This window comes from Phacochoerus africanus, chromosome 9 (genome assembly GCF_016906955.1).
Source record: "Phacochoerus africanus isolate WHEZ1 chromosome 9, ROS_Pafr_v1, whole genome shotgun sequence".
Taxonomy (NCBI): Eukaryota; Metazoa; Chordata; class Mammalia; order Artiodactyla; family Suidae; genus Phacochoerus; species Phacochoerus africanus.
This window is the reverse complement of record NC_062552.1, coordinates 115,032,316-115,057,708: the sequence shown is the minus strand read 5'-3', so window position 1 is coordinate 115,057,708 and position 25,393 is coordinate 115,032,316. Positions and strand designations below refer to the sequence as shown.

At 44.7% G+C, this 25,393-nt stretch overlaps 1 protein-coding gene across 8 annotated transcripts in view; it reads left to right on the top strand.

The window, feature by feature from the left end:
* Positions 1 to 25,393, top strand: part of TTC7B (tetratricopeptide repeat domain 7B) — a 248,625-nt gene that overhangs the window by 106,497 nt on the left and 116,735 nt on the right. For all 8 annotated transcript variants that reach the window (XM_047796155.1, XM_047796154.1, XM_047796150.1 and 5 more), the window contains 4 exons: positions 1,077 to 1,155; positions 6,954 to 7,126; positions 13,405 to 13,468; positions 17,829 to 17,966. In XM_047796155.1, coding sequence (XP_047652111.1) covers positions 1,077 to 1,155; positions 6,954 to 7,126; positions 13,405 to 13,468; positions 17,829 to 17,966 — 454 coding nt within the window. The remainder of the gene's footprint in view (positions 1 to 1,076; positions 1,156 to 6,953; positions 7,127 to 13,404; positions 13,469 to 17,828; positions 17,967 to 25,393) is intronic.

Genomic DNA, 25,393 nt, shown 5'->3' with positions numbered 1-25,393 from the left:
CTGGGATGTCATGTAGGTATAAGATACAAAGTAATAGCCCTTGTGAGTGCTCGTAACATACAGAACCCACATTCAGTTTGATTTAATACTTTCGTGCCATTTAAAATGTCATCCAAGAAGAGAGCCGAATATCTAGAGCATCTGCCACAGCCTGCAGAGGCTGGCGGCCAGCTCTGCACCGGCTGACCCGCTCTGTGGCTTTTGGGAAAGATGAGATATGTTCTAATGAGCGGGTTATAAATATCACTGGGTTATGTCATAGGAGGTGGCAGCGCTCGATGTAAAGGGACCTGCTGGGCCGGGCACAGCCTTCAGAGGGGGCAGACAACAAGCAGGATCTGGGCGCATGGACCGGGATTTACTCAAGAATTATTTGTCCCTTAAGGAAACGTGTCAGCAGCCATGCCTCTGTGACGTGTGTGGGCGACGAGATGGGATGTGCTGACCCCACTCGGTCAGGGCTCCCCACCCCCGCTGTACACTCCCCGAGGGAGGGGCTGGGACCCTCTGCTGCTTCCCCTGAGGGCTTGGCTGGGGTAGGAGGTGCTGATGGATTCACTGGGATGTGATGTCTCTTTTCAAAGATGCAGAACAGGTGCTTGGTGGAGCCCCTCATTCTTCATAGTTTTTACCATTGTCTTGCCCACTAAGATTGCAGGTTATAAGATGCCTTTACCACATTACACTCAGTGCCTCGTTGATAGTTCTGTATTCTTTTGCCACTGAAAAGATAGAATTCATTACCCCTCAGCAGAGCAGAGAAACTACTGAGCAACTGTAAAGTGGAAGAGGGACTCTTGAAAGATATCTTGCTTTTTTTTTTTTTTGCCTCCAGTATGATTTTCCAATATTTATTTTCTTGAAAAAAATTTGATGGTGGAATCACCAAAGACCATCAATCCTAGGTCAGATTTTTCTGAGTTGAACAAAGATGCACAGACATGCACTGCACAATTGTTTGCTTAAAATCCAGCCAACAGCTTTTATGTAGACAAAATGCATTGAAATATGTGCATGAAATATTGAATATTAACACACACCAGATGGAAACCCTGTCAAATTCTGTGTGCACACAGGAACTTGACAAGAGGAGTCGGGAGATTTAGAGAGATCCTCAGAGCAGTCGAAACAAGAACAACCCAAAACCTGAGAATGGTAAGTGGGACTAGGGACTTGGTTGAGACCCAAAGGCTCTTCAGGTGTCTCCTCTCCCTCCCATATGTGCATTATAATGTATATGTCATTTATCATGCTGTGTTCTATAGTATATATGTTACACCCTATAAATTATGTCTCCATGAAGCATAAATATGTGTAGATCAATCAATCAATCTATCTATCCACCTCTCTCTCCATCTCCTACATACATACCATACAGTCACCCATTTAAAGTCATTGGATTTTAGTTGTCACAGAATTGTTCGGCCATCACTAATATTTCATTTCAGCGCTGTCTCCTCACCCCCCTCCCCAAATCTCCATGCCCATTAGTAGTCAATTCCCATTTTCTCCTTTCCCAAGCCTCTGGCAACTGTAAACTTACTTCCTGCTTCTATAGATTTGCCTATTTTGGATATTTCATAAAATGGATTTGTACATTATGCGACCTTTTCGTGACTGGCTTCCTTCACTTGGCACCGTGTTTTCAAGGTTCGTCCATGTTGGACCCTGTATCTGTCCTTCATTCCTTTTCACAGCAGCATGATATTCCATTATGTGGCCAGACATTTGCCTCATTCGGTCATCCGTCAGCAGACCTTTGGATGGTCTCCACTCTTTGGCTATTATGAATAAGGCTGCTATGAACATTCTTATGCAAGTTTTAATGTATATACGTGTGCTCATCCTTGGGTATACACCTAGGCGCGGAATTGCTAGCTCATTTGGTAACTCCATGTTTAACATTTGGAGGAGCTGCCAGACTAGTTTCCAAATTAGTTGCAGTTCCAAGTCATTTTACATTCCCACCAGAAGTTATGAAAGTTCCACTTTTCCCACACCCTCAACAACGCTTGTTATTATCTGTCTTTTTAGTTACAGCCATCCTCGTGGGTGTGAAGTGCTGTCTCATTGTGGTTTGGATTTACATTTGGTCAACATCTGTTCAATTGCTTCTTGGTAATACTGTCTCCTGAAACATGAGAAATGCATCCTGTATGGCAGTTAAAATGTAAGCCCTCCTGATGCCAGTGAGGTAAAGGAAGGGCTTACATTTCAAAACCCAGACAGAGCAAAGTAGGTCAGATCTTGAGAGGTTCCTGGTTGTTTGCTATTGACTACAAAACTCAGAATAGGAAAGTTAGTTAAATAAACTGGTTAATCAGCAGCTTGGCACTCCTGTTGACTCAGAGTTCTCTCTCTTCTCTTTCCTTTTAATAATTTCACTTTCTTTCTTTCTTTATTTTTTTTTTTTTTCTGCTTTTAGGACTGTGCCCATGGCATATAGAAGTTCTCAGGCTAGGAGTTGAATTGGAGCTATAGCTGCTGGCCTGCACCACAACCACAGCAACACAGGATCTGAGTCGCATCTGTGACCTACACCACAGCTCACAGCAACGCCAGATCCCTAACGCACTGAGCGAGGCCAGGGATGGAACCCGCATCTTCACGGATACTAGTCGGATTTGTTAACTGCTGAGCCACAACAGGAACTCCTAATCGTTTCACTTTCTTGTCTTGGAGGCTCATTAATTATTCCTCAGTAGTTTACCCTTCAGAGCCAGAGTCATTGAGGGTTTGGGTGAAGGCCTGGTGCTCCTGGACGTTAAGCGTCCCAGGTCGCAGTCGATGGGGCGGCCCCGCCTGAGATCACAGTTTCCTTTGTCTTTTGTCATCTGTGCTGTTGCCCTCCATTACCCCGAATCCTTTAAGTGCTCTGAGGGAATGTTCAGTGGGGCAAGGCTAAGAGATTCCCGCCGTGGGAATGGGGCTGTATCTTCATTTTGGTGTCTCCAGAGTTTAGGATGAGGATGTTCCGCTCATGGGGCCCGATGGCTAAGTCATAGGCTATCCTAGAATCATGGGGGTAAGCCATGACGGGTGACCTCCCGCACACACCCCACCAAGATTTCACTCGGGTTTTGATATTTATTGATGTGATTTATGGGACCCTAAGAAGTAAAAAAACAAAACATTTTGATCGGCACAGTTCTTTAATAAAACACTGCAAAAATAGGGATTAAAATTGTTGCCAAATATGTCTTCTCCCAAGTTGACCTACTCCCAACACCCATAAAACTTTTCAACTGGTAGGTATGAAGGTTTTCTTCTTCTAAGATTTGAAAGCACAATGAAAGTAACTAGTTATATGGGCAAGTGTTCTTAAAAATGTTTTAAAAGCACATTTAAAAAGCCAATCTTTCAAAATTTCTTAAACACAGGCTCTCAAAAAATATATATTTCATTAAAGAAATGAGGGGTCTTTCCTCATTAAAAGGTGTGAGTGCACTGAATTATGGTGCAATCTGCCTGCTGCTTATACAACATTATTTTTCAGAGTAAGAGAATATCTCCCAATATTGTATAAGGTTTATGATTTTCAAATCAATGTATTTTAACTTAAAAAAAATCCTATGAGAAGTTCCCACTGTGGTGCAACAGTATAGGCAGTGTCTCTGCAGTGCTAGGATGCAGGTTTGATCCTCAGCTCAGCACAGTGGCTTAAAGGATCTGGTGTTGCCGCAGCTGTGGTGTAGGTTGCAACTGTGGCTTGGATCTGATCCCTGACCCCGGAACTCTATATGCCTCAGGATGGCCAAAAAAGAAAAAAAGAAAAAAGAAAAAAATCCAGGGTGGCAGGATTCTGAATAGGGATATGTTAGGAAGGTAGAGAAGTCTTTCTCTCTCTCTCTCTCTCTCTCTTTTTTTTTTTTTTTTTGGTCTTTTCCCTGAGAAGTCCAATGAAGAGGTCTGTGTGGACTAAAGCTTCCCCTGGACATTTGCAGTGTTATCTAAGTGGTTCGTGTTTCCGTGAGGGGTGTCACTTTGCATCAGTGTTGAACTTGAGTTGCATGTGCACCTTTGGTCTTGGTTGATGGTCTTCAAATGACCCAAGTTAAACTTTCTAATTCCTTGAGTGCTTGGCTGAAGATGTGCATGAGGCCCATCTAAGAACTTCAACAAATACACCTCCCTGTGCCTGACTTCAGAAACGCCAGCTGGGTAGGTCAGTGGAGGGGCCTGAGAATCTGTATTTTCTAGTTCCCACCAGTGATCCCTTGCTCACCCTGGTTGAAAGCACTTCCTGGGTTGTCTAGACTACGTCTTGGTTTCCACTGGACAGCGGGAAGCTTCTCCAGTTATTGCCATTCATAAGACGGTGTTTCTTACCAGCTTAATAACTATCTGAGTCTTTTGAGATTAGCTGATAAATGGAAATTTATGATGCAAGACGGAAACGTTGCTTTGTGAGGATTTAAAGGTACATTTACAGCAACCCCATTCCTAGGCGAATACTCCAAATAATTGAAAGCGGAAGTTCAAACAAAAACTTGTATATAGATATTCATAGCAGCGCTATTCATAATAGCCAAAGGGTGGAAACAGTCCACACATCGCTTGACTGATGACTGGATAAATGAAATGTGGTTTATCCATATAAGGAAATATCATTCTGCTATAAAAGGGAATTAAGTACTCTTTCATGCTACACCATGGATAAAACCTTGAAAACATTATGTTAAGCAAAAGACCCCAGACACAAAAAGAACAGTATTATATGGTTCCAACTATATAGAATGTCCAGAATAGGCCAATTTATGGAGACAGAAAGCAGATTAGTTGTTCCTAAACTGGTCTGGAAGGAGAGGGAATGGAGAGTGACATCTTAAAGGGTATTAGGTTTCCTTTTAGGGTAAAGAATGTTCTGGAATTAGATAGTGGTCATGGTGGTACAACAGTGTGCTAAATGTCAACTGTAAGTGCTATTGAATTATACACTTTAAAATGGTCAAAATGGTGAATTTTTTGTTTTAGAAATTTCATCAACAATTTAAAAACACAAAAAATACACTAATGACCAAATTTGTACAAAGATGTTCAAGTCTTCTTTCAGGCCAGCTTCCTTCCTTTACTTCCTTTAATTTTAGATGTATTTGGTAAGTGACCAGCAATTTTTAGGCATTTAAGCTGCAAGCCAGATATAACCTGAGTATAAAACATAAAAGGTATGATAGATAATGGTGATCTTCCTGATAAATTCTCACATGTAATCTCCTTTTCTGAACTTCATTTGAGCTTTCAATGAACACAAGCAACGTCCCTCCTAATCGGTAGGGCACTGATGAGGTGATGCCTTTAAAATATGCAATCACATCAAAACCTCATTTAAAAAAAATCTCTGGAAGGTTAATACCTTGAGGGAAAATGAGATTTAGCATGAGCTGTCCAACAGCGGGACAAGCACACTGTTTTTAGGGCAGAGACTCAAAGGCTTTACAACCTGAGTCCCTCCATGGCAAATAGATCCAGAAAATGAAGTTCCTTGTTCATTTTTCTCCCTTAACATTTTTTTTCTCTGCTATAGGGAGTGGAGGTTATTTTTGCCAGTTGACGCTCCAGCAGAAGTCATTAGCGTATATATGACTGCAGTGAGATCAAAATGAGACTATAATGGAAGGTTTAAGAAAACAGTTCAGGAACTGTTTAGGTCCTGAAAATCATGTTCTTATGAGATCTTTACAGATGGCTCAGTGGGGGATGATAGAAGTGCATTTAATTTCACATTTTGATGGACATTTAAAGCCAATGGGTCTTCCTTGGGAATAATCAAGAAAATTTGCCTTTACCCAGTGGTTATCAGAAACCACTAAGCTAGTGATTTGGTTGCATTTAGGTTTCCTGGTGGTGTTTTAAGAGATTTCACACGGTTCTCTTCTGAAGCATATTTATTTAAAAAGGCTCATTCTCAGGGAAGATCAACATTCTTTGTCCGCGTCTTCCCAAAAATGCTAAAACCTTTGGAAAAACTTGCTGCTTGAAGTTCTATTTTGCCACCTCCAGCTGATTGTGAGGTAGTCTGGGCCGTGGTTTCTGTTTTCAGAGGGCCTCTTTTTTTTTTTAACTTCTCTTTTTTGTCACCTGAAGATTATGAGGACAGCTAACTGATCTGCTTCAGTTAACAAAGTGGCTGCCACCTCCCTCCCCCGCTCCATTGTCCATGGTCCTGTCCTAGACCATGGAGCAGAGAGCGGAGTATGGAATCTGCACCTAACTGAGGGGGATAAGTTCCAGACATTACTGGGTCTTCACAGTAAGAAGGGAGATACCTACTCAGCTTTGAAAAACAGGCCGTCCTGATCAGTAACCAAAGTTCCTACTTTGCCATCTCTCCACTTTGCACAAGGCCAGTGGGACTTGGGGCTGGAAGCCCCCCGATACAGTAAGAACAGGGCCTCAGGTACTGAGTCAGGGTGGAGCCACGAAGGACTTGCCCTTGGCACGCCTAAGAAGGAAGACATTCTAAAATTCTGCACAGGACGTCATCTTATCATCAACGAAGAGATTTCTTGCAGGGATTACATCACCTAGGTTGAGTACTGGCTTTCTGCCAAGCCCAGGCTTCAGCAGGCATCCGTTGGGAAGGGATGAAAATCTTTGCAGTTCACCTATTATTTAAAAGAGCTTTTGGAAAAGAGCTTAACTCAAAGTTTCAGTTATTTCAGGCATAAAGCATGTTTAGCCTTCAGAGTGTAACAGGGATAGGGTGGCATTTGAAGGGCATAAACTTATTTTTTTTAAGTGTTTTGAATATCTTAGTGTATCTTCTTTTCTTTCTTCTCATCTACTGATATAGTTTTCATCATAGGAGCAAAAAAAAAAAATTTAATTATGAAGTCTTGGAATAGTGCCTGGCACAAGCGATGACTGAAAAAATATTTATTAAATGAGTGAATGAAGAAAGGAATGATACGAAATAGATTCATGGCTGTGTTTTGGCTCCCTTGTGTTCCCAGACAATAGCCAGGCAGCTGGCGGAGATCCTGTTGAGGGGGATGTGTGAGCAGAGCTACTGGAACCCTCTGGAGGACCCGCCGTGCCAGTCGCCTCTGGACGATCCTCTCCGGAAAGGAGCCAACGCAAAACCCTACGCTCTCACCCGGAAAGCCCGCGTCTACTCAGGAGAGAAGTATGGGAGTTGACGTCCTCATTTGTAGGTTAGGGGATGGGAGGGAAACTTGGGAAACATGTAAGGAGGAACAGAAGCTCAAGAGGAGATTTTTTTTTTTTCCCCCCTAAGGAAGAACTGGATGAACAAGTCTCATTTACCAGCTTAATAGAGATACCTCATTACTTTTCATAACTTCAGCAAATATCTGTGCACTGGTGGGGACATTTTAAGTAGGAAAATGCTCTCATCTGCTGCTTGGCTGCCATTCTCAGCCATCACTGTTGGTCTTGGGATTTTCATTCCGTTCATTACACAAACCTCAGCCTTATGCAGCAGTCAGTGACAAAGTTATTAGGAAGCCTGGGTTAAACATTTTCTTTTCTTCAGCAGTTCCTTGATCCCTCTGTTTAAAAACTTGTTTTAAACGGAATCAGTGATAAGGAGAATGAAATAATTTTCAAGTGATTGGAAGGTCATGTCTCTTTAGAACGTGTTCATTGTTTTAAGTTGATCACTTTTGTGGAAAATGAGTCTCTGAACGACTCCCGCCTGGGCCTGGGCCTGGTCCTGAGGGGGTGGGAGGGCGGGAGGCCACGAGGAGGCTGGGGACAGCGGTTGACTCCTTGCTGCTTCCTCCTCTCAGAGCTTTGCTTCCTGTCTTTGCAAGGGCAAGGCATGATGGTGTTTCAGAACCTCCCCATGCAGGAAAGGTACAGATAAACACCGAAGCCCTCTTCGGTCATTCCAGACTGGAGAACTGGCTGACAGACCGCAGGCTGCTGCTTCTGAGGCCTCAGAAAGCACTGACAGAGATGAGAGCAACTAGGTAGTTATTCTTACATTGGGTGCCTTCTGAAAACGATGGTTGCATTTTCAAAGGGGCAGCATTTCTCCAGGTACCCACCTAAGTCCTCTTAAGTTGACCCGACAATTCCTGTCCCCCTCGTCTCCTTGTTCCGTTTGCATGTCTTATGTGGATTCAGCGAGTGATCCAACTAGGGAGCGTGTTCTCACCTTTCCCCCGAGGCTGACTGTAACTTAGCTCTTATCCCCTTTTTTTCATGGCCTTATTGAACCATGGGTTTGCTTAATTCACAGCCTGCGTTTACTCCTCGGTACTTACCTGGATTCATAGAACATCTGTCCTAGCCCTTCTCAAACGCTCACTTTTAAAATCCCGACCCCTTGTAATGAACTGTTTAGCAGCAAGATTGGGGTTCTTTTTTTAGGTGATATTTAAGTCTTAAAAACATGGAGTTTCCGTCGTGGCGCAGCGGAAACGAATCCGACTAGGAACCATGGGGTTGTGGGTTCAATCCCTGGCCTCGCTCAGTGGGTTGAGGATCTGGCATTGCCATGAGCTGTGATGTAGGTTGCAGACATGGCTCGGATCTGGTTGGCTTGGCTGTGGCTGGCGGCAGCAGCTCTGATTGGGCGCCTGGCTTGGGAACCTCCATGTGCCATGGGTCCGGCCCTATAAAGACAAAAGACAAAAACAAAACAAAACAAAACCCCTTAAAAATAGACCCTAGATTTTTATTCTTCTTCAGAAGCTTTTTAATAGCCAAGGTACCAGTATATTGAAGAATCCAGTTCCTGTTCCCTCTCCCAGTCAGGTTTGACACACAGATGAAACTCTGTGTCCCTCTGGGTGCTTTTCCGACCTGGCCTTGCCCCTCAAAGGCAGGATGTCTCACGGTGCTGGCCACTTCTCCCTGATGTCCTGAACCACTCAGTCTTTGTCACTCTTCTGACATCAGCTTCCACATCTGTACAAGGAGAATTATGGAGGCAAAAATGCAGATCTAGAAAATGGAGTTGCTAAAGGGAAGATTTTCATTCCATGACTGGTTATTGAGATACAAGTTTCATTTCACACAGATACGTACAATCATTTTTAAAACTCTTTTATTGAAATATAATTCACATACTATATAATTCACTCATTTTCAGTGTATATAATTCACTTTAATATAGCATTTAGTATAGTCGCATAGCGCATCACCAAAATCAAATTTAAAATATTTTTATTACCCTTCAAATAAGCTCAGCACCCCTTAGCTGTCGCCTGGCATTCCCCAGTCCTTTGTATTTTCACATGAATTTTAGGATTATTTTATCTATTTCTGCCAAAAAAAAAAAAGGCAACTGGGATTTTGATAGGAATTGCATTTAATCTATAGATCAATTTAAGGAGTATTGCCACCTCAACAATATTGTCTTCTGATCCATGAATATGGGATACCTGTCCATTTGTTTAGGTTTTCTTTAATTTTTTTCAACAGTGATTTGTGGTTTTCAGGGTGTAAGTTTTGCTTTTTTGTTTTGTTTTGTTTTTTTGCTGTGCGTGTGCTATTTTTTTATACTATCATAAATGGAATTGTTATTATTAATTTTTCTTTGGGTTTGTTCATTGAAAGTATATGGATACAGACTTGGTTTTCTATATTGATCTTGTATACTATAATCTTGTTGAACTTGTTCATTAGTTCTAATAGTTTTTTTAGATCCCTTAGGATTTACTGTATACAAGATCATGTCATCTGCAAATAGAGATAGTTTTACTTCTTCCTTTTTAAACTGTACGCCTTTTATTTTATTTTCTTTCCTAATTGCCCTGGCGAGGATCTCCAGTACAATGTTGAATAGACGTGGCAAGAGCAGATGTCTCTGTCTTATTCCTGATCTTAGGAAGGGCAAAGCGTCCAATCTTTCACCATTCAGTATCATGTTAGCTGTGGGTTTTCATAGGTTATCAGGTTGAGGAAAGTCCCTGCTATTACTAGTTTGTTAAGTATATTTTATTGTGAAAAGATGTTGAATTTCATCAAAGGCTTTTTCTGCTTCTACTGAGATGATCATCTGGGTTTTGTCCTTTATTCTATTGATGTGATGTGTTACATTAATTGATTTTCAGATGTTAAGCCAACCTTGCATCCCTAGGTATCATTATTTATTGCTGAGTTTGATGTGCTAGTATTTTGTTGAGGATTTTTGCATCAATAGCCATAAAATATTGATCTATAGTTTCTTTTCTCATGATGTCTTTGTCTAATTTTGGTATTAGGATAATAATGGCCTCATAGGATAAACTGGGACGTATTCCTTCCTCTTCTATTTTTTAAAAGAGTTTGTGGAGAATTGTTATTAATTTTTTTTTTTTTTTTTTTTTTTAGTATTTGGTAAATTTACCAGTGAAGCCATCTGGTCCTGGGATTTTTTTTTTTTTGTGGGAATGTTTTCGGTTCCTAATCCACTCTCTTTACTTGTTACGTATCTATGAAGATTTTCCTTATTTCTTCAGTTTTGGGAGTTTATGGCTTTCTAGAAATGTGTCCATTTCATCTAAGTTATCTAATTCGCTGACATACAGTTGTTCATAGTATTTACACATACACACACACACACACACACACACACACCCTTATATACACACCTAATTTCTATAAGATTGGTAGTCATATACCTGCTTCCATTTCCCATTTATCATTTCAGTAATTTGAATCTTCTCCCTCTTTTCTGGGTCAATCTAGCTAAAAAGTTTGTCAAAGCTTATTGATCTTTTTGAAGAACAAACTTTTCGTTTTGTTGATTTTCTCTGCTTGTGTTTCTATTCTCCAGTTAATTAATTTCTATGCAAATCCTTCTTCCTTCTCTTATCATCATCCATTTTTAGCTTTCTCATTTGGAAATAAAAGGAAGAGCACTGCTATGAATATTCTTTTATTAAAAAAATATTGGGGTATAGCTGTATTAGTTTGTATTAGTTTCAGGTGTACAACGAGGTAAATCAGTTATACACACACATATATCCATTCTTTCTTCCCACATGGGTTATATTCTTATACAGCATATCTCTTAGTGCACATATGTGTGCATTTCACTGAAGTATGCTTTTCCTTCCTTTGTTTTCCTCCTCATAAAAAGCCCTTGAGCTGCCTTGGATAACTAAGTGCATATTAGGTTAGTAATTAGCACAAAGTAAAGAAGAGGGCGAGAAACCACTCCTGTGCCAGGATGTGGATGATGGTTTATTGAACACCAGGAGTGCCATGCATTGTCCTCAACTCCTCTGTAGGCCTAGGAGGAGAAAGTAATTATTGTGGCCTCCTAAATACAAGCCTGAACCTCCTGGTAGCCCATGCAGAGGTTTTCAGTAAGGATGTGGATGCTGTTCAAAGTGTAAAGACGAGGGACATTGGAGCATCCTGACAACTCCTTGATGGCAGAACCAAAGCTGTGAACCACAAACCCTTCGATCTGCTTCCTCCAGGTCCCAGGCCCCATTTTCCAGATCCACAAGGCTGAGGCCTGGGCACCCGGCATCTCCCCTGGAGGCTCTTGGCCCCAGAGGACAGTATCGCCAAAGGAGGTCCCCCACAATTTTGACTCTCTGCCCTGAGCTCCACACCACCCGTAACAGGGAGGAGGGAAAGAATGGCCAGAAATGGGTCTAGAGAAGTCATACTTATGGAGTGTGTAGTCTTTCAAGTATGTCTCTTAAAACTGTCCCCGCCCCCTCCTCTGCCCACCCCCTTTCTTCCTGCCAGTCCTGAGAGCTTTGCAGAGCCCCGAGTGCCCATCTCACTGGCCTTGAAAAGAAAGGTAGAGGAAGTCAAATTAGGATCAGTTAACGTGCTACTTGTTAGCAGCTCTGGTAAAAATAACACAGCCTCGCATTTAAGTAGGCTGGATAGCTCCAGCGGAATTTGGGGATTATCCAGGGACTGAATTTGCTGGTGTTAAGTCACAATTAACATGGGCTCTCTCTCTTTTCAATTAGTCTGAACAATGCAGACCTGGCTAGCCATGAAAAAATGGTTAGTATTAACTGCTTTATTCGTAAGGTCCCAGGTGCATGTAAGCATGAGCCAGGATATCAGGAAATGATTGCTGGATGGGAACACACACACACACACACACACACACACACACACACACACACACACACACGAGCATTCTTAATTCAAAGCCTCTAGGCTCTATTTCTGAATTTAAGGGGAACTCAGTGTTCCGTCTTCTAAAAACCCAAATCACCTCAAGCTACCTCTTTATGGAGGTCACTGCAGATTCCAGAATCTCACTCCTCACCCCCAGGACAGCCCTTTATAAAATTTTGGCCCTGCAAGAGCAATAGGAACCATTCCACAGGTGGTTTCCTTACCTTGAGGGACGTCAGAGTTGTAAAAAGAGCATTAGTCACTGTACTTTTCTGTCTTCCTCCTCGTGGTTCTTTGATGCGGTACAAAAGTTGGCAGCACTTCAAAGAGAACAAGCATTTATAATGATCTGGAAAACATGTTTTGGTCATTTTTTTTTCTAGAAATCATCCCTTGTCTTAAGTTAAATGATTACAGTGTTTCCCCTGGAGAGATATACATCTAGTTTTTATTTAGTCATTTCCAAAACATCCAGGAGTTTGTTTTTTGTGTTTTTTTTTAAAACCAATTTCATTTTTACTGCACTCTTCTTCCACAAAAAAAAAAAAAAAAAAGAGTTGAGTTTGGCCCAATTGCTGATAAGACTTACAGTTCTACTCAAAGGATGCTAGAGCTTTAGAATGGGAGGAAGTGCTGGAGGGTCTTTTAAAATACTCAAAGCACAATAAAAATAGGATATAGAGAATGGAGATTGGGTTATGTTCGGTTTTTATTGTTCTCTAATCCTGAGCAATGTTGAGCTTAAAAGCTTTTTCTTTTAATCCAAGATATTAGAGTTCAGCCAAATTCCATAAAATTGATTAATAAGACAGCTCTTCCATGTCGCCCGATAATAAACCATGTGTGTTTAAGTAAGATAGCTCACTAAATTCTTACAGTATTCTAGAAGTTATTCAAACTCTAAAATTCCCTCTAGTCTCCTCTTTCATCTCTGTGACAATATAAAATATGCCAGCAAGTCAGTGGAAAGAATGGGACTGTGTAGGGAAATGTCTGCCGTTTATACCTTCTAATGAGTTTTGGAGAAAGTTTGTGTAATTTAGATAATGTCAGTTTGGAGGGATCAAAATGACTGCCTCTATAATAGGCACAAATGTTATTTGGGTTTTCAGCTTGGCTTCTACAGCTTTGCCCTGCTGTCTGCCTGCCTTTAAAATGTGTAGTTAAAATGTATAAATTCCGTAGATTACCATGGAAATAAACAGATTAATTCAGGTGTCAAGATTATACTGTGTTTTTCCTGGGTCCTATACGACACAGAAATCTAGAAACTGTGAGCATTCAGTTCTACTCTTAGTCATGTATTTTGTGTTCCTCTGAAATTGCCATATATCAAAGTCAGTTTTCTTTATACAGCATTTTTTGTCCTCAAGAAAATACTGAAGAAGCCCTGTTGCTCTTGCTGATTAGTGAATCAATGGTAAGTAGAATGTGTTTTTACATTTTTTTCCCCTGTAGTCCCTGTTTTGATATGGCGACTTTCTAAGGAGAGTGACTCTTCTTCTTTGGACAAGAATGCTTTAGAAAGGGGATACCTGGTGGGATAAAAACTAGAGTGGTTTTAAAAAAGGATGTTTTTCGGAGTTTCCATTTGGCTCAGTGGTAATGAACCTGACTAGTAACCCTGAGGATTCGTGTTCGACCCCTGGCCTCGCTCAATGGGTTAAGAATCCAGCATTGCCATGAGTTGCGGTGTAGGTCGCAGATGAGGCTTGGATCTGGCGTTGCTGTGACTGTGGCGTAGGTCGGCAGCTGCAGCTCCAATGTGACCCCTAGCCTGAGATCCTCCATATGCTGTGTGTGTGGCCCTAAAAAGGCAAAAAAAAAAAAAAAAAGATGTTTCTAATTCTCGGATTGGCTAGAAATGTCCCCGAGTCGGCCTAGAGCACAGAGCTTCTCTTCACTTAGCAGTTCGCAGGTATCCGAGCTCCTTCCTCTATCCACCGAGCATTGATTGAACACCAACACAGTTGTAGTTGGTTAAACTACAGCTAAAATGACCACCAAAGGAACCCGAAAAGGGGAAGGAAGCTCCCAAGAAGGTAATCTTTGTGAGCCTTCTCTGTCTGCCTTGGTGGGAGGTAAACCCCTCACTGGATGCTTGGACCTGTGGTTTCCATAGCAGCAGCCTGATGAAACTGCCTCATCCTCCTGCCCAGGTCCTCTCCCCGAGCCCCCGCCTGTCCCCCAGGCATTGCACGGTCCCAGACGAGGAGCCTGCTTCTGCACTCCTGTTACCTGGCTCTGCTGTTGTCAGGGACTTTTTGCTGGACCATCAGATTCCTTTGAAATGTTTTCTTAGTATTTGGCCTGGATATCAAATTTAGGTCTGGAATTTCATCACTCGTCATTTATTGGGTTTCTGCTCTGCGTATCACTGGGCATGACGGCCCGGCTTGAAACATTCCAGAGTAAGGTGTTGTGGTTAATGCCTTGGCAAATAAACAGTGGGTGCTGAGCCCCTGAGCAGAATGGCAAGCCCCTGGCACTTGGAAGGGCCCGGAGGTCTTCACGTCCACCTACTCATCGAGATGAGGAGCCGGAGGCCCAGAGCAGGCAGACCGAGGGGCCTGCCGCTCTTTCTAGTCGATGATGCTGCCTCTGGCCATAACCCCCACCCCGACAGGCAGGAGGAGAGAGGAGGAGAAAAAGGAGCCCTGACTAAAGCAGGAGGTGTTTCCCTTCTTCCCCTGCTTACAGTCTAAACGGAGGTGTGTGATCTACTCAGGGGAGCAGACTTGGGGCACAAGAAGAATGCCCCCGTGCTGAATGCAGGCAGGTCATGGGAGGCCAGGATTAAGCAGGAGGGGGCTTCCTTGCCTTCATTGACAGCCTCGGGTTTTCTTGTTCTGTGAAATGGCCCTGAGATGTTTACAAGAGCAAGACTGCTTGAGTTACCGCTTCTTTTTAGGTGGAGGCCCTTTGACGTCATTGGCCCCACTTCCTCTGAAGGACACAGGCTCCCCACCCCGTGGTTCATCTTTCCTTGACTGTCAGCCGGTAACTTAGGATGGTGTCATTTACTTTCCTCCTGTGCCCTGGCACCATCGTGGAAGAGCTTATGTGCGTAGGCTGGCCCCCGGGGCATCCAGTAGCCAGTTTTCAGACACGCAGGTCTCACCAGGCTTGGCCGTCGAGCGTGTGATGGGGCCGCTCGTGCTGCCTCGTCTCTGACATGCCCTCCACGGCCTCACCCGCCTCTTCCCGGCCCCCGCAGTTCGCCTCCTTTGGGCAAACTTGGCTTGTAGCAGCGTCAAAATTCTGGAAGCGTGGTGATGGTACACTTTTGGTTTCTTGGAGAACTCTGATGGCAGATGTTGTGTTCCCTTGTCAGATCTTGTGTTGCAGTTTGGAGTTTGGGAAGCATGGCCGCCTCTCTAGAATGCTCGCTTTCAGTGTAGATTATAGTTTTGGGAAACCGCTTCCAGCTTGCCCGCTCCCTCAGCGAAGTGGTAGAAACTAACCACACCCAAAGTTCAGGTCCCTTTGAGACAGTCGGATTTGACTGTGTCGTATTTCATTTCCAGAAAACCTCTTCAGAGGATGGGGAGATCCAGGCACAGTAAATGTGTGTGGCCCTGTGCCAACCAAAGTGGTTAAGTTCTCCCGGTAAATCATTGCTCAGTGACGTAGGCCGAAGTCTAAGTTAAGTTGCTCTTGGAAGCCTTTTTTCATCTCCCTTGACTCCTTGATTTTTTTTTTTTTTTCAGTTTTTGGACAGAAAATAGATGTGCTCCATTTCGAACCAAAATGAGAATTGCCGTGGGTTTTTTGGGGGGTATCTGAGAAAACTGTATTCTTCATTGGTTCCGATTTTAACTCAGAAGCACACATTGGTGGGTAGTCTCTCCGCCGACAAGCACTCATTTGGATTTGAATGGTGTGCTCACCTCGGATCAAATGAGATCCCCCAGGAGAAAGGGGTTCTCGGAACTGTGTTTGCACGGCTACCACTGAGACAGTCTTCTGGGGTACTTATTATTTGTGGACCTGTTTGAGGTTCTATATTGTACCTTTTTCATCAAAAGACATGGATAGATGTTCTCCTAAGAGAAGGAAATGAAAAAAGAAAAAGAAGAAAAGAATGCATTTGGCATAATTTGAAAATCTCTCTTAAGTAGGGTTTTGTTTTGTTCCCTCCTCTCCCGGGCATTGGTCTCAATGTGGAACATTTAGCGCAGCTAAATAAATGAGACCACTTGTAGCAGGCGTTATTTCCCTCAGAGCTTCTTTTGTTGGCTCAAAAGGCCCTCCTAACAAGAAAACCAAGAATGAAATCTTCAAAAGCAAGCTCGCTTCCCTAAGAGATGACTCACTTTGCAGGAAGTCGCCTGTCATATATTCTTATTTGTCTTTGACATTTAAGAGGAAGGAGTTTTAAAATGAGTAAGTACTGATGGGAGGCTGCAAGTCAATGCCTTGGACTCACACACCAAAGAAAGCTTGCGCCTCATTAACGAGGGAGAAGGTGTGTGTGTGGCCTTTCTGACTGTCACGTGGGAAAGTGAACATCAGCTGTCTGGATCAGTGACCCGGGTACCTCATGGGCCACTTTCATGGAGAAACCCGAGGGGCCCTTTCTGGGCCCCTAAGGCCCAGAGATCTGGAGACTTCTGTTAATTAGCAGGGGAAAGAAGACAAGCAAAATCCATCTTTTTGAATATTGAGCTCCCTACTGGGGAGAAAAGGAGAATGAGCTACGGCTAGAGTCTAGTACATATGCTATGTCTGGAGAAGTCGGTAGAGAAATTTCAAAAGTCATGAAAAGAAGGAGTTCCCATCGTGGTTCAGTGGTAATGAACCCAACTAGTATCCATGAGGACTCGGATTCAATCCCTGGCCTCGCTCAGTGGGTTAAGGATCCAGTGTTGCCATGAGCTGGGGTGTATGTCACAGACATGGCTCGGATCTCTTGTTGCTGTAGCTGTGGTGTAGGCCAGCAGGTGCAACTCCTGGGGGGGGAGGGGAACTTCCACATGCTGCAGGTATGGCCTTAAAAAGCAAAAAAAAAAAAAAAAGTAATGAAAACATTGCTATGAAGAGCAGGTGGTCTCTGGGTAGACAAAATAGTAGTCCTGTGTTATCTCTGTGCTAAGCAGTGGGGGGCGGGGGGGGGGTGAAATAGGCCTGCCTTGGTGTTCTCTAGAGTCCCTTGTGGGAACATCTTTTAAAATAAAAATCTGCTTCTTGCTTTCTCTTACACCTCTGTGTTGTGCTTCCGTAAACGAGACTGAGTCAGACTTTGTAGTCTGTTCCAGCGAAGCCATCACACAGGGATTTGAATGTGGCTCTGGCGAGACAGAAGTAAGGTATATGGAGGTAGCACTGATGGAGCTTGATGGGACCATTCATTGACGGGAAGCGTGGGCCTGGGGACGCTGTCCTGCTCTTTAATATAGAGCAGAGGCGGGATGTACACACGAGGGGCAGCAGGGCCTCCTTGATGGACGATTTTGCTGCCCCAGAGCGCGGCTGTGTCTGCGGCATGACTGACTGTAAACCTGAGCCCAAGAGAAACCGCTCTGCTTTGCATCAGCTCTTAGCCTGCCACCAGGGACAAGTACCCTCCAGGCTGGCAGTGTCTGGATAACGCCAGTACCATGTGCTGTGGTGCTCTGGGGACTTGGAGCAAACAACCCCTTACTCATTCATGCCCTTGGCTCCAGACCCTCGGGCGAGCCCTCAGGGGCAAGAGGGCCCAGGTGGCTTCCCCACACAAAGTGGTAGCTGTGTGCACAGGCCGGCTCACCATCTGCTTCTCTCTTCCGTGTTGTTTTCAGGCCAACCGGGACGCTGTGCTGAGCCGGATACCTGAGCACAAGAACGATCGCCTCATCAGTTTACAGAGTGCATCTGTGGTCTATGATTTACTGACCATTGCTCTTGGAAGAAGAGGCCAGTATGAGATGCTGTCAGAGGTACAGCCCTTGAGTCGGATCGACTTCCAGGCAGTGGGTGGTGGTGGTGGTGGTGTAAACGCTGGAAAGAGATGGGGGACCTGGCCTTGCCCTCAACCCCTGTCACCCGCAGCCTTGAGCCCTCATTCAACTTTAGTTTCCTTCTCTGCAGAATGGGAATTGGGCTAAATGATGAGGTGGTGGAATTCACCAATGGTCACGTCCTACCAATGGTCCATGAACCCTCTGGGGGTGAGTCTGTGTGAGAGAAGGCAAGCATTTCTCAAGCAGTGTGATCTCCACCATAATGCAAATCTTCCGTCTGTGACTCTTATTTCCTTGTCAGACAGACCTCATTTTATTGAAAGGAGCAATGCGTAACTCCTGGTGCAGTGGCGACGTCAGGTGCCGTGAATATTGGATGAGCTAGTACCATCTTCCCGTAGTCTTGCTTGCTCAGAAGAGACCCCAGCCAGGCCCTGCCATCTCCTTCCCTCAGCTACTAAGAAAGCCTGACTGTTTTACAGTTTCAGAAGGCTGTGGTCGTGCAGTATTGAGTTGCTGCCCAGAATACCAAAGCCACCCTGGTGGAGGCTGAACCAGTAACAAGATCATTTTATCTTTTCCTTAGTGGAGTAAAAAGAGAGAAGGAAAGAAAAACAAGTCCTTTTTGTCAAAATGAACTTTTCTGTGTTATTTGTCTTTCTTTTTCTAAATTTACACACATTGCAACAGCCTCTGGGCATGAGGACAGGGAATGAAATACAGTAACAGATTGGCTGAAATCAGATAAGCGCCCGGCTCACCCTGTTGCCTGCCGGTGTGTCGCCACATTAGGCAGGAGCCTGGGAGAACAGATGAGCCTGAGTGGCATGTATCTTTTTTTAGTCTTTGGTTTGGTGACTCTACAGGGCAGTGGTTACTCAGTCTTCCAAAAAATCCCCTCACAATCTGGCTGGATAGAACAACAAGTCCAGATGTTCGGGTCACACATGCCGTGCCCCCCTGGGACTCTCCCAGGCTGGGGATTGGCCCCCGATGCTTCCCCGCCCCAGCGGCTTTGATGTCCTGAGATCCTCTGCTCCCTGCAGGCTTAGTTCCTGTCCAGGAGCCCATCTGTAGGGAAAGTACCACCCAGCGCACAGTTGGGTTCTTTTAAGTAAACTTTCCCTCCCAGACAAACCACTTAACAGCTCTGAGAGTCCAAGGCTAAGTGCAGTTTGCATGTGTACTTTCTTCCCATCGTGTATGGATAGAACCTGCCCCCGGCCTGAAACTTGCCTGTGTCCAAAACAGGTGTGAGGAGCCTGGGGTGGCTGGCGTGGTGGACAGGCTGCCCACAGGCTTCCGGTCATGCCGGGGGAGACTCTAGGGGGACGGCTGTCATCCTAGCGGCATTCCCCTGTGAGCTGGCGGCTCCCTGGCAGATGCCTCCGCCCATCATGGAATCCTAGAACCTTGTTTTCGGCCAGATGACTTTCACCTTGACATCACATGTAGCTTCATCTCGTGCTGACGACCTGACAACCGGAGTCACTGGGCAATCGGGTTGGTTGCTGCAGGCTTTGCATTTCAGAATTTCACTGCACTTATCACTTTGTCAGTGGTGGGAACAGTGTCGGGGGTTGCCTTGGAGGTGCTGGGGTAGAATGTGGGAGAAAGGGCAGTTTATCACTGTATAAACCTGGGAGCCTTCTGAGTTTTGTGCCATATCTGTGTTTTATTTATTAAATATATGAATCAATGGAGTTCCCACTGTGCCTCAGCAGAAAGGAACCTAGCTATATCCATGAGGATGCAGGTTCAATCCCTTGCCTTGCTCACTGGGTTAAGGATCTGGTGTTGCCATGAGCTGTGGTGTAGCTCGCAGACCCAACTCAGATCCTGCATGGCTGTGGCTGTGGTGTAGGCCAGCAGCTGCAGCTCTGATTCAGCCCCTAGCCTGGGAACTTCCAAATGACACAGGCGCGGCCCTCCCCCCCAAAAATTAATCAATGGGTCAAAAATATATGAAATGGGCGACATTCATTTTTTTAATACGTAGGTCTGCAGTCCCAGGTTCTGTAGCAGGGGCTGTGAGAAGGCAGGGATGCAGCCATGAGCCAGGCTCGGTCCCTGCCCATGGGAGGCTCCCAGTTCAGGGGGAGGCAGCCAGGCAGCAGGCAGTCACCGTCTGGGGTGGCTGACGCTAGGGGGCTCCACTATCTCTGCAGGGTCTGTATCTGCTAATGAAGGATCTGAATCCTTGGCCTTAGCCTTTCTTGCTACTTCTCCTTAGTTTTGCCGATGGAGCAAACGTTTGGTGGCCAAATTGTCTCAGATCTAGGGCTGTGTGGGAGGAAGGAAAAAGTGCACAGTGGTGTTTCAGGGGCCAGTCCGCCTTTGGAGGTGGGGGCATGGTCCACCCTTGGCTGAGCTGGGTCCTCCACCCCCATCCCGCCTTGGTCTCAGGCCGCATCTTACTTATAAGTGTCCTGCTTCCTCATTTGCTGGGACTTTCTTTTTCTCTTCTCATCTGTCCTTCCATTTTTCTGAGGATACGAGTTTAAAGTCTAACTGGATTTTTTTTTAAATTAAGGTAAGTTTATATAACATAAACTTAACCATTTTAAAGTGTACAGTTCAGTGGCATTTAGTACATTCACGCTGTTGTGCAACCATCACCTCTGTCTAATTCCAAAACATTTTCATGACGCTCGAAGGAAGCCCCATCCCCATGCCTCCCTCCTGCCAGTCCCTCTCAGCCACCAACCTGTTTTCTGACTCTGTGGATTTACCTGTCTTGAGTATTTCATATAAACGGAATCATACAGTATAGGACCTCTCCTGTCTGGCTTCTTTCTCTTACCATGATGCTCTCAAGGTAGCATGTTTCCGTCCTTTTCCTTTAATGGCCGAGTAACATCCCACTGTACAGACAGACCACCACTTGTTTCTCCATTTCTCAGCTGGGGGCATTTGGCCACGGCAGGGTAACTGGATGTGAAACTTCCCGTATCACTTCTTTGGGCCCCAAGGATATTGCTGATTGTCATCATCATCATCCAGGTGGTTCTTTATGTCCCATCAGCATCTCCAGCATCATCGCCAAAGTGATCTTTCTCAAACACCCTTGTGTTGAGAAACATTTCATGGCTCTTCCTCGGCCTTCTTCTTTTTCTTCCTTTTCCAGTTTCGGTTTGCTTTCCTCTTCCTCCTATACTGAAATCGACTTCATAGTTTGTCTTTCTGCCATATGCCACAGCTCTGCAAGCTCCTTGAAGAACCAAACGATTCCTACAAGTAAGGAAAAGAAAAAAGTCACTGACAGTCCCGCTGTCCTGAGATAGTTAGCTACCCACAGATGCTTTAGAGGTCACCGTGCCAGGCGTCTCTTGATGAATAAATGCATGTACATCTATGTAAGTCTCAAGGAACGGGATGGCATCATGGGTGTTTTATTGTGGAAGTTCCTGATGCTTCTTCTCACCTCCACGGACACCCCCACCCGATCCCTGCCTCCTCAAACCCCGAGCCCAGGTCAGCCACCTGCTGCGTCCTGGGCACAGGCCGTAGAGTCAGAGAGCTTGGGCGTGAGTTCTGGATCTGCCATTAGCCTCTTACACGTCCGTCTTTCCTTCTGTCAAGTAGGGATAATCATCGCACCCATCCCAGTGCTCAGGACAGAGGCCAGCGCATAGAGCTCATTGACCACCAGCCACGTGCTGCTGTGCTGTTACTACCGCTGTGGGCACAGGAGTTGCCAGGCGCAGGGAAGCAACCAGGAAGACAAAAACAGTCTTTTGGCTTCCAGAAACTTCCAGTCGAGTTAGGGAGATCAAAAAGAAATACAAGAAAAGAGAAGCAGTGAGAGCCGACTGGATGGTGCCAGGGGCATTAAGTGCAGGTAAAGGGACCAGGCTGGGTGTAGCTGCGTTGGCAGGTTGGGGTGCCAGGGAGGATGGCAACCAGCTGATGTATGAATTGGCTCTTCAAGGCCCAACAGGAATTAAAAAGTCTAAGAGCAGGTGGAACCCTCATCGTCCAGGTCATGGAGCTGCGGGGCTGTGGGCCTTGCTCTCATGAGGGGAAGAGGAGGAGAGGATGTTGGAAGGGCCGCGGTGCCAGGCGCATCCCACTTGGGCTGCTCTGTGAGCTGCTGCAGGGATCTTCCTCTGTACCACCTGGAACCTTTTCCGAACAGAAGGGTTCACCTCCACCAGGCGACTGTGGGAGAAGAGGTCTCGCTTCCTCGGCCCGTCCTCATCTCTCCTCCCTTCTCTCGCCCCCCCCAGCAACATCAGCCCTTCGGCCTCAGAGCGTGGCTGCCCCGGGCCTGCTCCTGCACCAGCAAGGACAGTGTGGGGTGGCTCTGCCGTGGCTCTCAGCCCATCTCCTTGTCGCCCTTCCTGTCACTGACACCTTTGTGTGTGTCTAAGTGCTCTGCAGACCCAGCCCTTAAAGAACTGTGCTTGCTCAGGGAGCAGTGCCACGTTCCCAAACCCTGCCCTCTCGGTCTCCTTTGTTCAAGACGGAGGCTCCTCTTCCATCTCAAGACAGGTGCCTTGTTGTGCCCACACAGTGCCTTTCTTTCTGTCGCAGCCCGTTCAGCCGGATGCTGGACACAGAGCCCTGCACAAAGAGGCTGCAAACCAAAGGTGCATCACATCCCTTAAATGCAAATGCCATGTTTACCGTATCTCCAGGGCTACGAGTTACTGTGTTTTTTTTAAAAAAGATGAATGTGAGTCCTGCGGAAAGGTTTGTGTAGGAAGGAGCCCTTCTTTTTTTTTTCTCCCCCTTCAGCTTAAAGAGAAGCACTCGTTGGCATGACAACCTGCTATTAAAAGGAAAGCAATAAGCACTGCTTTCTCTGTTTTTTAGAATGAACCCAAGCTGTAAAGAGGTTTGTTTCTTGAATTCGACTGTCAGTGGCTCCATTTTGACAGAAGGTCATGAGGTCCTTGTTGCAGGGTGTGTGTCCCCTCTACTTAGACATGGCCGCTTTAAAGACAACGGTATTTTTAGCTTTCCTATTGAACTCGCATTCATTTGTTTATGGTAAATCGCAACAACTTTTCAGTTCTGTGGGTAGAACTGTCTGGCTACTGCTGGTACCAGAGGGACATTTACACATCCCTACCCCAAACACTCATCTAATCAGGCAGCATTGTGAAAAACGCTTGAACATCTAACTTCAATCTGCTTAACCGCCCACCACTTGTTAGTTTACATTAGCGTTTGCTATTTCATGCAGCCCCACTCGCTGTGCAGAAACCCAGGCTTGACCTACAGGACAAGGTCCCTAGAAGGCTTCAGGGTGGCCTGGTGCAAATGGAGCCACAGACTTCTGAGAAATCAAGGCAGAGCATTTGATTCCTGATAAGTGCTCAATAAACACTTGCTGGATAAACCAGTGCTTCAAAACCAATGTACGTTCTCTTCCTTCTTCTTTGATTTGAGGGTAAACTGTTCCTGGACGTGCAGTGAGTGTGTCTTCCCCAGGTTGGCCCAAAGGTTAAAGGTCATTTACCTGGGAAATAAGCAGCAGAGGAAGCGGTGGGCCCTGCTTGCCCAGAGCAGCAATATAGGTCCAGCTTTGGGGATCAGCCCAGTAGGGATCAGACATATCACATTTGAATGTCAGGCCTGCCTCCAAAGAATCTCAGCCACTGACATGGCCACTGGTACCTACATTCTCACCATCACGGAAGTGATTTTTGCATCAAGCATCATTGCTCTCTTCTTAAGGCTCTCAACGGGAAAAAAAAATTTAACCTAAAGTGCAGCATTAACCATTTTAGAAGTACACAATTCAGTGGCATTAATGGGATTCACAGTGTGTAACCATTATGTTTCCAAAATTTCCATCACCCCAAACAGAAACTCTGTACCTATTAAGCAGTAACTCCTCATTCCCGAAACCCCCATAACCTGGTAACCTCTAATCTACTTTCTGTGTCTATGATTTTGTCTAGTCTAAGTGTATAATATAAATGGAATCATGTGATGCTAATTTTTTGTTTCTGGCTGATTTCACTTAGCCTAATGTTTTCAGGGGTCGGCTGTGTTGTAATAATATATCTTTAGTGTGTATCAGAACACACTAAAGTGTGTGTTCCTTTTTATAGCTGAATAATATTCCATTGTGTGTATATGCCACATTTTGTTTATTCATCCAGTAATGGATGGACATGTGGATTGTTTTCATTTTTTGGCTATTGTGAATAATGCTGTGATGGACATTAGGTATACTCATATCTGAGTTCCTGTTTTCTGTTCTTCTGGGTATATATCCAAGAGTGAAATTGCTGGGTCATATTGATAATTCTATATTTAAGTATAAAAACTACTGAACAGTTTTTCACAGCAGCTGCACCATTTTACATTACAAGCAGCAAGCACAAGGGTTCTAGTTTCTCCACATCCTCACCAGCACTTGTTATTTTGTGTTTGGGCTCTGTTTTTTTTTTTTTGTTTTATTATAGCCATTCTCGTAGGTATGAATGGTGTCTCACTGTGGGTTTGTCTATTGACTGATGATGTTGAACATATTTTTATGTGCATATTCATCTTGTGTGTATCTTGTTTGAACAAATGTCTACTCAAGACCTTTGCCCATTTTTAAATTGGGCTGTTTGCCTTTTCGTTGTGAAGTTGTAGGAGCCCTTTATTTAGTGTGGACAAAAACCCTTAACAGGAGTTCCCTGGTGGTGCAGTGGGTTAATGAGTTGGCATTGTCACTACTATGGCTCAGGTCACTGCTGTGCATGGGTTTGCTCCCTGGCCCAGGAATTGCACATGCCTTGGGCACAGCCCAAAAACCCTCTTAACAGATATACGGTTTACAGACTTTTTTTTCCATTCCATAAATTGTCTTTTCCTTTTTTTTTTTTGTTTTATTTTGTTTTGTTTTGTGCTTTTTAGGGCTGCACCTGCAGCATATGGCGATTCCCAGGCTAGGGGTGGAATCAGAGCTGTAGCCTACACCACAGCCATAGCAACACAGGATCTGAGCCACGTCTGCGACCTACCCCGCAGCTCACGGCAATGCCAGATCCTCAACCCACTGAGCGAGGCCAGGGATTGAACCCACAACCTCATGGTTCCTAGCTGGATTCGTTTCTGCAGCACCAAGACAGGAACTCCTCGCTTTCTTGATAATGTCTTTTGGTGCACACACGTTTTTAATTCTGATGAAGTCTAGCACTTTTTTTCTTTTGTGGTTCATGTTTTTGTTGTCATGGCTAAGACTCCATTGCCAAATCCAAGGTCATGAAGATTTACTCCTATGTTTCCTTGTAAGAATTTTTATGGTTTTCACTCATATATTTAGGTTGTTGACCCATTTTGAGCTAATTTTTGTATATGGAATCAGGTAGGGGTCCAGCTTCATTCTTTTGCGTGTGATGATCCAGTTTTCCTGGCAACATTTGTGTAGAGGTTATTTTTTCCCCCATTGAGTGGAC